This window comes from Cyprinodon variegatus, unplaced genomic scaffold (assembly GCF_000732505.1).
Source record: "Cyprinodon variegatus isolate N-32 unplaced genomic scaffold, C_variegatus-1.0 Scaffold801, whole genome shotgun sequence".
Lineage (NCBI taxonomy): Eukaryota > Metazoa > Chordata > Actinopteri > Cyprinodontiformes > Cyprinodontidae > Cyprinodon > Cyprinodon variegatus.
In genome coordinates, this window is record NW_015151254.1 from 216,624 (window position 1) to 228,899 (window position 12,276).

At 37.7% G+C, this 12,276-nt stretch overlaps 1 protein-coding gene across 1 annotated transcript in view; it reads right to left on the reverse strand.

Moving 5' to 3' along the window:
- Positions 1 to 12,276, reverse strand: part of tbc1d8 (TBC1 domain family member 8) — a 45,400-nt gene that overhangs the window by 2,578 nt on the left and 30,546 nt on the right. The window contains exons 10-18 of the mRNA XM_015396511.1: positions 11,585 to 11,799; positions 9,934 to 10,051; positions 4,736 to 5,021; positions 4,455 to 4,590; positions 1,335 to 1,433; positions 850 to 918; positions 498 to 768; positions 344 to 409; positions 162 to 248 (exon numbers count right to left, since the gene is read on the reverse strand). Of these exons, the coding sequence (XP_015251997.1) occupies positions 162 to 248; positions 344 to 409; positions 498 to 768; positions 850 to 918; positions 1,335 to 1,433; positions 4,455 to 4,590; positions 4,736 to 5,021; positions 9,934 to 10,051; positions 11,585 to 11,799 (1,347 nt within the window). The remainder of the gene's footprint in view (positions 1 to 161; positions 249 to 343; positions 410 to 497; positions 769 to 849; positions 919 to 1,334; positions 1,434 to 4,454; positions 4,591 to 4,735; positions 5,022 to 9,933; positions 10,052 to 11,584; positions 11,800 to 12,276) is intronic.

The following is a 12,276-nucleotide window of genomic DNA, read 5'->3' on the forward strand; positions in this document are numbered from 1 at the left end:
GCTTCTATAACAATCCCAACATTAGTCCCTTCTCTGGTTTCTGCTCTTTTTCCTCAAATAATGTCACTGAAAATAATAGAAGGCTGTAGAAAGTATCAAAAATTCATCGATTTGATAGATTCATGCAGATTCTGATAGAAGGAAAATGTGTTTAGACCAACCAGGAGTGTTCTTGTTAACATAAAGAGGCCTGTTTGTGGACAGCAGGGGGCTTCTGAGGGACGGTTCATCCTCGCTCTCTGTCAGTGCTACAAGTATACAGATACACAGAGGGAGACATCACTGTCAACTCCTTACAGCTTCTACAAACTCTCATTCTTACATCATGCTCACAGATAATCACCTGGAGGAATATGGAGGCGGTACAGAAGCCTTATTTTCTCATTTAGTTCCCCACAATACAAAGTGTCTGTAAACGAAAGAAAAAAATGAATAAAACCATCAGCAGGGAAAGTATCTGGGGTCCATTAAAAAGCTTCTGCTCTCCTTGTACCCACCAAGCCAGCTGGCAAACTCCTTGAAGGTCACCAGGTTGTCTCGGTCCTGGGCCAACAGGGTGAAGGTACGGTTGCCCAGAGTGTCTGTGTGCTGGTTCGACCCGGTCGGCCACGGCACCAGCAGCCCGTACAGACTTTTGAACTGCGGTCGGTCCAGCCGATACTGACGCTCCACAAAAGAGCGACCGGATTCTCCGTACTGCCAGGCGGCAGCCTCTGCTGCAGCTGCAGAGCTGCGGTCACCCCAGTAGAGGCTGATGAAATGCTCTGTCTGGCAGGCGAGGCAATAAAAACACTCAAAAGAAAATCACTTATAAAATATTTAGAAAAAATAAAAAGAATTAGAAAGTACCTTGAAGAGGTCATAGAGGTCAGATAGATTCTCAGGAGTGATGGAAACTTCCACTGATATCAGCCGCAGCTGCAGGCCAACACAGAGAGGACAAAGATGACGTCCAAACAGACAGAGCTGATCATTCCAAAAATGTATTGATCTTCAACAGGAGCTGAATAACTGATACTTAACTAAACAGCTGACGTGCCGAAAAAAAACTTTAATGTCTGTCTAACCTGTTGGTTAACCTTAATTTAACCAAATGACCATATTAATGAGTAGTATGTCTGTTTTGGAGAGGTTTAAATTCAAATCAAGATCAGCACTCCAAAGCTCCACACTTTTAAGTCTAAAGGTTTTAGCTGCTGTAATTTGACCAAAAAAAAAAAACAACAATGCCATTTAAGCATAATAGCAACAGCTGCTGTCTTTAATAGCAGCCAGACATGTCAAACAAGGAAAAATAATGAATGGCTTTAAAAGATAAAAATCAATCTTCTCACAGTGTTTTCTTTGATGGTGTCCTCATGGGCCTGCAGCACGCGGATCCGGTGCAGGCAGCGAAGGCGCTCAATCTGCCGCACAGTCAGGTCTCTAAATTTCTGCCATGGAAAAGCACAAACAAGATCATTTATTTTTACTTTTTTAGCCACACCCCTTTTCCTATTGTAAATTAACTCAGGAAAACTCACTTCCAACATCCTGCTTCCTTAAACAATTACACAGAGGACATATTTATACCTACCAACATTTAGTATTTTCATTAGAATAATTCATTTGAGTAAATTAGGGTTTTCTTTAGTAATTGTCCACACTTTCAGGGCTGCCATTTATTACAGAATCAATTATCTATTCTTTTTAATTGCTTGATGTTTTGAAACCTCCTTATTGTCTATTGGCCACCTGTTCTATGAGTTACACCACATGCAAACACACAAAAGCCTTTCCTTATTGTCCCCACATTCACAGAGTTTAAAGTGTTTTATTTTTCAGTTTATAAGCCTCTCTCCGTCTGGTAAAAAAAATAAATAAAAAACATTTCTAGACCTTAAACACGATTTAGATTGCTTTAAAAATAACTATATACTTTCAACCTGAATGTGTTAGTGTGTTCCAAAAACTTTCATTTATGCTCTTTTTCAAAGTATCACTAATAACTGCAAATTTGCTTTTGGTAGACTGTAACTTTTTGCAGAGGCAACAGGCTATTTTTGCAAAGCTCCATTATTTGTTTTTACTTTGAAGTCTAGAAAGCAAAGGGAAGACTGGAAATGCTAAGTGGTTGCCGGGGTAACGACACCTGCAAACCAGAGAGAGCACTGATTTTATAGCAGCGGATTTCTTCAGTTTAATACAGATACTGTAAACTGTTAGTTAAAAAAAAATATTTACTTTATGGTGTTTTTTCGAAGCGTATGATGATCTGACCTTAAATAGTTTGTATTTTGTAAATGACTAAAGGAATACATGCCTGTTGAGCTAGTTTAAAGTCTATTTTTCGTAAACAATCTGACATCTTGCGCATGCATATTGACTATAGGTATGCTGGTTCTGACGGGGTATGCTTATCTGGTCACAGTAGAACACTAGAAATATATTAAGCATGTCTTTAGTTAAACCAATAAAATAAGAAAAAAATATTTGAAACCAGTACAGAAACAAAAAGCATTTTTTTTTAAAAGACAGAATGTAGTCATTTATTTCAGAAGGTGCAATATCACAAGTAAGTAGAAGAGGGGGAATTAGGAGATTTTGCAATTTTGTGCCTCAGAACTTAGGGGTTTCTCCTGAAACTGGTGGGTTGCATGGTTCAAGCCTCTGCTTTAACCATTCAAGTGTTGTATCTTAGCCTTTGTAAAGCCATAGGACCATAAAATAATTGACAAAAAAATTCATATTTTTCAAAGTTAGAGCTGTCAATGAACTTTCTGACAAATGAAATAAAAAAACAACAACTATAAGTTACATTAGATCATGTACTTGCATCAATTCTCTACCCTGCGATAGACTTATTTGTTATTTTCACACAAAATTGAACATATAAAAGATGTGTATAAGAGACAGCATGTCTTTAGTTAAACCAATAAAATAAGAAAAAATATTTGAAACCAGTACAGAAACAAAAAGCATTTTTTTTCTTTTTAAAAGACAGAATGTAGTCATTTATTTCACAAGCTGCAAATATCACAAGTAAGTAGAAGAGGAGGAAGATGTTCTGCAAGAGGAATTAGGAGATTTTGCAATTTTGTGCCTCAGAACTTAGGGGTTTCTCCTGAAACTGGTGGGTTGCTGGTTCAAGCCCCTGCTTTAACCATTCAAGTGTTGTATGTTAGCCTTTGTAAAGCCTGGACCATAAAATAATTGACAAAAAAATTCATATTTTTCAAAATTAGAGCAGTCAATGAACTTTCTGACAAATGAAATAAAAAAAAACTATAAGTTACATTAGATCATGTACTGCTGTACATGTGCATCAATTTTCTACCCTGCGATAGACTTATTTGTTATTTCCACACAAAAATGAACATATAAAAAAAATAATTGAGGTCTAGCATATGGATTCTTTTTTTTGTTTGGGCCTCTATAGTTCTCATTCACATGAGATGCCATAAAAAATACCTCCGTCTGATGGATGATGGACATGTGCCGCAAGCTTTAATTAATAAACAAACAAAACTATCTGTTCTGCAGCACAATCTACTTGTTAATCCCGACGCCTCAAAATTACTATCAAATCAGTCCAATAACAAAGTCAATAAATAAATGTAAAACTTTTACTTGGATAAATATGTTAACTAAACAAAGGGCAAAATGTTCTTATCAGCTCATCATAGACTGATACAGGTGGATGAGGAAATAATCCAAGAGGAGGAAAATGTGGAGGCAGAAAATGATCCATAAGCCTCAGTTATGCAGGTTTAGCTCTAATTGGTTTGTGGCAGATCTGCCATCCATTATACAAAGAGCTGAAGATGTATCTGTTCTCAGCTCAGCACGGTGCTCAGTGGGACCTTTTATTTATTTCTTTGCTGTGAAAGAACGGGATTTATAGGATTGGTGCAGAAAGGACAGATTATATTCCCCATTAAGAAATCCAAAACTTTATATCTGTTTTTCCTTTTTGCGGGGGAGCCAAAGCACCAGAACCTGTGGAGCCTCTCTGATCTAAGTTTAAGTAACAATATAATACTCACAATCTTTTTCATGTTTATAAACAGTTGAAAACAGCCGGTATGAGATTATAATTATTAGGCTACTTATTGATTATCTGCCACTGTTATGTTTCTTATTTTGATTTTTGCTAAATTGACTGAAGCTTCATCTCAGCCAAACTTTCTACACTGCAGTTAAATTTTCTTTACTGTAATGTTATTGGGATTCTCCTGTCTTCTTTAACGTGCCGCTAGGGTATTAAAATCTATATTCACAGAGCCCAAAGGAAACGTAAAAAAAAAAAAAAACAGAATTTGCTCATTAGCTGTTTTCTTCATGGTGAATTAAAAAAAGATCTGTTTTTTATATATTTTATGAAACAAAATTGGTTTTAAATTTAATTTTAAAAGAGGAACAGGAAAGCTTATTACACTAATAAAATATTTCGATTATATTTTTGCAACACTCACTCCGACAGCCTCATGGATGAGGTCAGTGATGTTTATGTGTTTCACTGGAGGGATGTCGGGGTCACTGCAGCTGTTTTCTTCTGCAGCAGGCGGGCTCGATGAAGGCGAATCCTCTTTTCCAACCTGATCTAAAAAACTGCAGAGGACAGATAGCGACGGAGGGTTAGTCGCTCTTAATCTGGGATTCTGACTTAAAACCTCAGCTAAAGTACATAAACAGCTTCTCTATAGAGTTATACAGAAACAGAGAACATTAAAATAGTCAGAGGGAGAGAATCCACCTTGTGAGGATCATAAGTGCCTGTCCGTCGTCTGTGCACTCAGACAGCTGGGCAGCGTTGGCGTCCAGCACAGCCAGACCCAGCTGGAAGATAGCTTTGATCCCCCGGTAGAAGAAGCAGTCCACCACACAGACAGCGCTCTGAAAGGGCAGGACGCTTAGGAAGAGGGTGAGAAACCAAGAGAGGGAGACGGAGGAGAGCGTGGACAGATCCGGGACCTGCTCCGCCAGCTCCGGTAAACGCTCCCTGATCAGCTCCTCAAACACCGACTGGTCCACCTGAGCTCCTGCAGAGTAGGGAGGAGGTTCAAGCGATGAGTAAAGGGTTTGGGGGAAACTGAGACCAATAAAATACAATTTTATCTTGCTCTGAATCAAATTTGATGCCAATCCCAGAGAAAACAACAAATTAAAAATGTGGTAAAAGGGTCAGATTTAAATTGACCAATTATTGAATGACTTATATATATATATTTAAAATCATTTAAGCAAATTACTCACTTTTTAGGTGTTCATTTTGTTCCATTACCGTTACAAAATAAGAACATGTTTTGTAAAAGGAAATTTGAAAAACCGGGAAAAAAACGAAAATCTTAATCAAAAAAGTTTTTGAACTGTAACTGCTGTTTTTTTTATTATTTTTTTTTTTTTCACTTTTTTCCCCCCCGAGTACTATTTTTCTAAAACTTCTCTTTTTTCAGATTGATTTTTATGAATATAATTATTTTCAAACTGCCTTTTTCAGATCTAATTCTCTTCTCTTCAAGCCCATTATAAATGAAACGCACATTGACCAAAAAAAATTTTGTTACTAACGTCACTGCAGACCAATACAAAAGCTACTTCACTCCTGAGCACAGACCACCCCCCAAAAGTGAAGAGTTTGATCTGTATAGCGCAGTTAAAAAAGAATGCGGTTTGTAAAACAAAAAAGCAAAAAAATAAATAAAAATAAATAGAATCAAGTTTAAAAATGATGAGAAAATATGATCTGAGAAAACAGCAAAGAAACTTCAAAGTTTCATCTCTGGGTTGCATTTTTTTCTAATTTTCTTTTACATAAGGTGTTCTTTTTTTTTACAACAATAATGGAACAAAATTCACTCCATATTCATGGATCAGTTTTTTTTTTTTTAAAAGGGGTCAGAGTTGTATTTTCTTCAGCAGTGAGTTGTTCATTCAGGAGCTGCTCTTGGAGCTCGTCTGCCTGGCTGTGTTTTCTTGAAAGGGGCCGCCTTTTACAGCTGCTTTTTTTATCTCTGCTTCCGTCTCCTTGAACCCAAGTAGGCCTCAGCAGATGGCCGCTCACACTGAGCCTGGTTCTGCTGGAGGTTTCTTCCTGTTAAAAGGGAGTTTTTCCTCTCCACTGTCGCTACAAGCACGCTTAGTGTGAGGGATTGCCTTTAAGTCAATGAGTCAATGCAATCAACTGGTTTTCCTTTGATAGAAAACTTTGAATCAATCTTACTGTATGATCTGGTGAACTGGAAAGTGCCTTGAAATGACTTGTGTTCTGAATTAGCACTATAAAAATAAACTGAATAGCAATTGAAGACTGAAGGATTTTTTTTGGCCCTCTTTTTCTAATGAAACAGGCTGGACTTAGAAAAATGCTCAACCTAGTTTTTTTTTTCTTTTTAACGTGTTCATAAAACCAGCCAATCATCACTCACATTTTCGCTTTGCTTCTAATATGAACAACAGGATTTTATTGTCCCACAAAAACTAGAAAGAAACAATGGGATGCTTTTTTTAGTTTATCAAGCAAATTCAGAATATATACTTCTGATCAGTGACAGTTAAGATTGTGAAAAAAAAACTGATCAGAGAAACTTTGTTACCAGTTGCAACATGCAGCTTAATATGGAAAGGATGACATCTTACATAAACATTGACAAAGTCATAGATCACCCTTTCTCTGTAGAATACTAATTCCAGGTTGGTTGTTGAGTATTAGTTTTTACACCAAATATTAGCAAAGTAGAAAGAGCTTTTTTAAATGCTCTATGAATCCAATACTCAAAACATGACATGACCATCTGTGGACATGAGCGATGGCATCACTGACGCAGAGCTTTGTGATCGAACGACTGCAAGTTCTATTCAAACATTACAGAGGTTTTTGTGGGTTTTCTTTTTACACAGACAATAGCAGACTATTCTAAAGCAGCTTTAAAAGCATCGCCTTAAAACAAGTGGTTAGGGCGCGAGTCAATAGAGCAACTTTTATATTTAGCAAAAAGGCTTTCTTTTTGTTTAGAAGTAATAGAAACACAGACCACAGCAGCCATCTCTGTTTGTTCTCTTTGTCACATTGTTCAGAAACTGTTTTGTATAAAAAGAGAGCTGCATGCCACAGGATGCGGTATATCAACCATGCTTCAACTCTGCCCTGCAGGGTTAAAGGCAGCAGTTTTTAAAAACACATAATCAAAAATAATTATCTATATTTGATGCCTGCTGTGCAAAATACAGTTATGAGAGTCAGATGTGTCAAATCTACCAGCAGAAAATCAGTCGTACTTTATGACAGGTTATGAAATTAAAAGTCTATTTTTTAGATATTTATCTTGTTAATCAAAACATTGAACTACCTGTGAAAGAGGTACAGTGAGAACACCCTGCTATTCTGCAAGTTCTGCCACAATCATGGATGGGTCTGAAATTGTCAACGTATGTGCATGTCCACTGTGAGAGACATAATCTAAAGAAAAAAATCCAGAAATCACAACATATGATTTTTTAAATCTATTTATTTGTATGATACAGCTGCAAATAAGTATTTGAACACCTGTCTATTAGGCAGAATTCTGCCTTCAAAATGTCCACTCCATTTATTATCCTAAATTAGATGCACCTGTTTGAGGTCATTAGCTGCATAAAGTCACCCGTCCACCCCATTGAATCAGTAAGAATCCAGCTACTAACATGGCTAAGAACAAAGAGCTGTCCAAAGAGACATTAGACTAAATAGTCCGAGGCTGGAAAGGGCTACTGTGGAACCTGCCAAACTGGTGAAAAAAGGCCCACTGTTGGAGCAATCACTAGAAAATGGAAGAAGCTAAACATGACTGTCATTTTCCCTCCCACTGCGGCTCCATGCAAGAACTCACCTCGTGGGGACTCAATGATCAAGGTGAGAAATTGGCCCAGAACTACACAGGAGGAGCTGGTCAATGACCTGAACAGAGCTGGGACCACCGTTTCCAAGGTTCCTGTTGGTAACACACTAAGATGTCATGATTTGAAATTCATGGCTCGGAAGGTTCCCCTGCTTAAACCAGCTCATGTCAAGGCCCATCTTAAAGTCGTAGGGAAACGGCTGTTTCAACCGTTGCATTTCCGAATTCTCCCGAGTGGACCACAACTTTATACGAGTGAATAGAGTGAATGTGATTGGTCGTTTATCAAGAGGGCGGGATTCTTGTGGTGGAAGGTTTCCAAGCAAGTTTGGTTGTGGCCGGTGTCTCAGAAGCACCTTAGTGCTAGTAGGTTTCCAATGGGAAATTCCATTGGGACCAAGTAGCACTAAATTGGTGACTTAGAAACGTCACTGTGAAGGAACGCTATGGACAGCAGAAACATGCAAGAGGAGGAGAGGTTTGTGTTGGAGATCGTGGATGAGTCTCCTCCGTGATACATTTTTTATTTAGAGGAGGAAAGTGGGGACGAAGATGTTGTGGAAGAGGACGCCAGGGCAGCAGAAGCTTGGTTTGGTGTAGAAGGCTTCCAGCCGTCCATGTTTGAGCCCTTGCCTCGCAACGCTGCCAGTTCTGTTAGCTCTATGCCTGCTGAAGACACAGACGTCCATCCCTGTGAACACTGGGACGGAACTCAATGGTAGAGTAAATTATTTTTATTTCTGATTTCAACCGTTGCGTTTATTAGCTGCGACATATGAATCAAGATGCTATGACCGAAAAAATTTTATTGACAGACAACCGTTGATATATGATTGGCTGGATTTAGGTGTCATAACTAACTGGCCTGCATAAGATCACGAAAAAAATATATATATTTTTTTTTTTAAAATAGAAATTTTCTATATTTTTGGACTAAATCTAAAAAGTAGATTTATATACACGTTTAAGCCAGAATGATTTCAAATTTAAATATGACTCCCTAAGACTTTTAAGTTTTCCAAAGACCATTTGGATGATCCAGAGGAGTCATTGGATGAAGTCATGTGATCAGATGGGACCAAAATAGAACCAACGGGCCAAAGTCCACTGAGTGGGCCAAAATCCCTTCTGCAATATGTGCAACCCTGGTGAAAAACAACAGGAAATGTTTGACCTCTGTAATTGCAAACAAACGCTACTGTACCAAATATTAACATCGATTTCCTCAGGCGTTCAAATCCTTATTTGCAGCTTTATCATACAAATGCATAATTAAGAAATCATATATTGTGATTTCTAGATTTTTTCCTTTGATTATGTCTCTCACAGTGGAAATGCACCTACGATAACAATTTCAGACCCCTCCATGATTTCTAAGTGAGATAACTTACAAAATAGCAGGGTGTTCAAATACTTATTTTCCTCACTGTATTTAATGGTTGAGTTCATGGGGAGGATGGGCTTTGTTCAAAAAGGAGAATGAATAAGCAAACGGGTGGATTAAAATGGAGATGTAAATAAGTTACAAAACGATTTTAAAATTCGCCCTTGCATCTGAAATGAACATACTGTTCGCCTGACTTTTTTTTTAATATTTTCCTTTTTAAAAGTTGCCTGAAAAAGATTTAAAATCAGGAAATAATTACGGATTTTATTTTATCACATTTAAAATAAACTTTCAACAATAAATATGTTATGTTATGGTTTTGGCCACTAGATGGCAGCATCAGTGTGATCACTGATACAGACCCAGCCAGGTTATCTTTTAAATTAACTTGTTGTTTGTTTAACCCAACAGGATTTAACTGTCTCTCATTCTTTGTGTAATATATGCTGCATATAGAGTCTCAGGAAACAATCACTGCTGCTTTAAAGATGAAAGATGCATGCAGACATTAAAGGAAACGGAAATTGCCTCAAAAGCACCTGGTGGGTCAAAAATAAACACTCTGAAACTCAGGAAATAAGCCATTGATTTAAAGGCTAAAAATAAGCCTATCTGGGTGTTTCTGGTGTCGGAGCAGCAACAGCTTTGAAAACAAAACCACAAAACAATGACAAGCTCTGAGTCTGTTACCAATGACCCTGCGGTTGAAGTAGTCTGGCAGCATTCTCTCACAAACGGCCACCAGCAGCCAGAAGGCTTCCTCTTCTTTGGCATACAACAGCAGGACAGACGCCAGGATGTTCATAGACTGCACAGGTGGAGGAGATGAAGAAGGATAGTGAACAGCTGGAGCAACAGATCACTTTTCAAGTGAAAGACAGACAGTGGAGCATTTTTTTCTTTTTAATTCAGCCCCCTTTACTTCGAGGCCCGAAATAAAAGCCATTTACCTTGGTAACAGTTAACTTGATGCATCGTCGAGCCCATAAAGGCAAAACACTTTATTGGTGCATGCGTCATTTCGAGAAAGTCATGTGACCGATACAGGAGTTGTTTCTAACTGGCTAACACACTAAACTGTATTTAAAAACTTTCAACACGATGCATCTGCTAAAAAAAAAAAAAAAAAAGCTAATCTTTTAAGGTTTATCATTGAAATTCATCATTCAGCCGTTGCGTTTTTATTTAAATTTTCTCGTTGTGTATTACTTTTCCTCTAAGTTATCACTCAACTTATCTGAATTAAAGTTCATTTCAAGTTGACTCTCAGTTTGTTTACTGTTTTTACATTAGTTACTGCTTTAAACAGATTATTATTAAATTTGAAATCCTAGTCCACAAGCATCCTCATTCACATATTTGCCCTAAATTTTCACGTTATGATATACGTCTACATTGTTTATTGACTGCATGTAAAAACATCAAAGATATTTTCAATTTAAATATAGATATGAAATAAAACAATAACTTAACTTATATCATTGTACTGGGTCATCAAATCAATTCAGTTTAGTCTGTCGAATAAGCTGCCTGTAGTGTCTTTAAAGGTCCAGCAGGTGTCAGTATTTTGTGAGATTGTATCAAGGCATAATCAATACAATTTGGCAACGTGTCGAAACGCTTCAAGATGCCTCATTAACCAATCACTACTTCGATTTAATCTATTCTCGGAGAAGAGGAGAAAAAGAGCTGAACAACAAACTATAGTTAAACATAATTTGGTGGAGACTCGGGTTGTCAAAAGTATCGACACAGATACCACACTGTTTTTGTGTGGTTTTAATACTAAAGACAGGTACTTTTAGCATATTTTAGATTTACGAGTAATATATTTTTTAATTAAACTTCATGCACAGTTATTTAACTGTAATAATTGATTCTGTACAGAAGGCATGTTCCATAATAAGATTGAAAAAGCTAAATTTTTTTAAAAGTGGTATCACAAATGGAATATTTCCCTGGATATTGCTATTGACTTTGATATTTCAGTATTGTGGAAACCCTGTTGGAGAGTTGGAAAGACTGGAGGTTCATTTATTTTGCAGGAAGGAGCTAATATCTGAGCATCCTGAGTTTGTAACCTGTTCTAGGATGAGGTAAGGTTTATGTGGCTAAACAACATATTGAATCAGAGCAGACTATTGTTGGAGATATTCTCAACTTCACTCTGATCCAATCTAAGGCCTTCGCAGATGGAGATTAAATCACGCACAGCTGGACTAGTTCCTCTTCTTTTCCTACAGTTAAACTATTCTGTGTCGGTTTATCTGCCTATTCAGACTTTTCATTGGTCTGTGGTAGAAATGTTCTATGTTTTAATTAATGTCATTAAAACCGTTACCTGACAGTATCCGATCTTTGGGTTGCGGTGGGCGTAGGCAGTGAGGACTCGCCTGAGCGCGGCAATGCCGGTGGGGTTTTGGAAGGCCGGATGGTCCGGCAGCGAGCGGTGCAGGTCGCGCTCGATCTCATCTGTAGCCAGGTTGTTGTGGCCCATTGATTTCTGTACCAGGCTGGCATAGTAGCCCTGGTGGGACTCCAGCTCAGAGCATGCATCTACAAAACAGACGCAGAGACAGGGAAACACTCGCTATCTGGAGGTTATGTCAAGCTTCACTGCACTTGTGAAAGAAGTGAGAGATAAACAATCCTGTATTTTATCCAGTTTTTGCAAAATTGGATGAACGACGTGCAGCTTTATAAGCAGGAGCAGATGAGAAGGACAGGACAGTTCAGTTCCACTTCACCACTGTCATTATATTTGGAAAATTATACTCAATTTAATCCAAGATAATTGATTCTAAGATTTTACAAACTATAAAAAAAAATAAAACACTTCCTTTTTGGAAATAATGCTAGAATTCCCATGTGACACTGTTCCATTTATTTCCAGTTGCATGACAGGTACTTCTACTCAGTTTCAGTTGTTTTATGAGCCAGTTCTCCTTCACCCCTGGCTGAAACTATTTCAACACAAGGAAGTGAAAGTGAACACAGCAACTGACCACAGATCAAATGAAAAAAAAAAAAAAA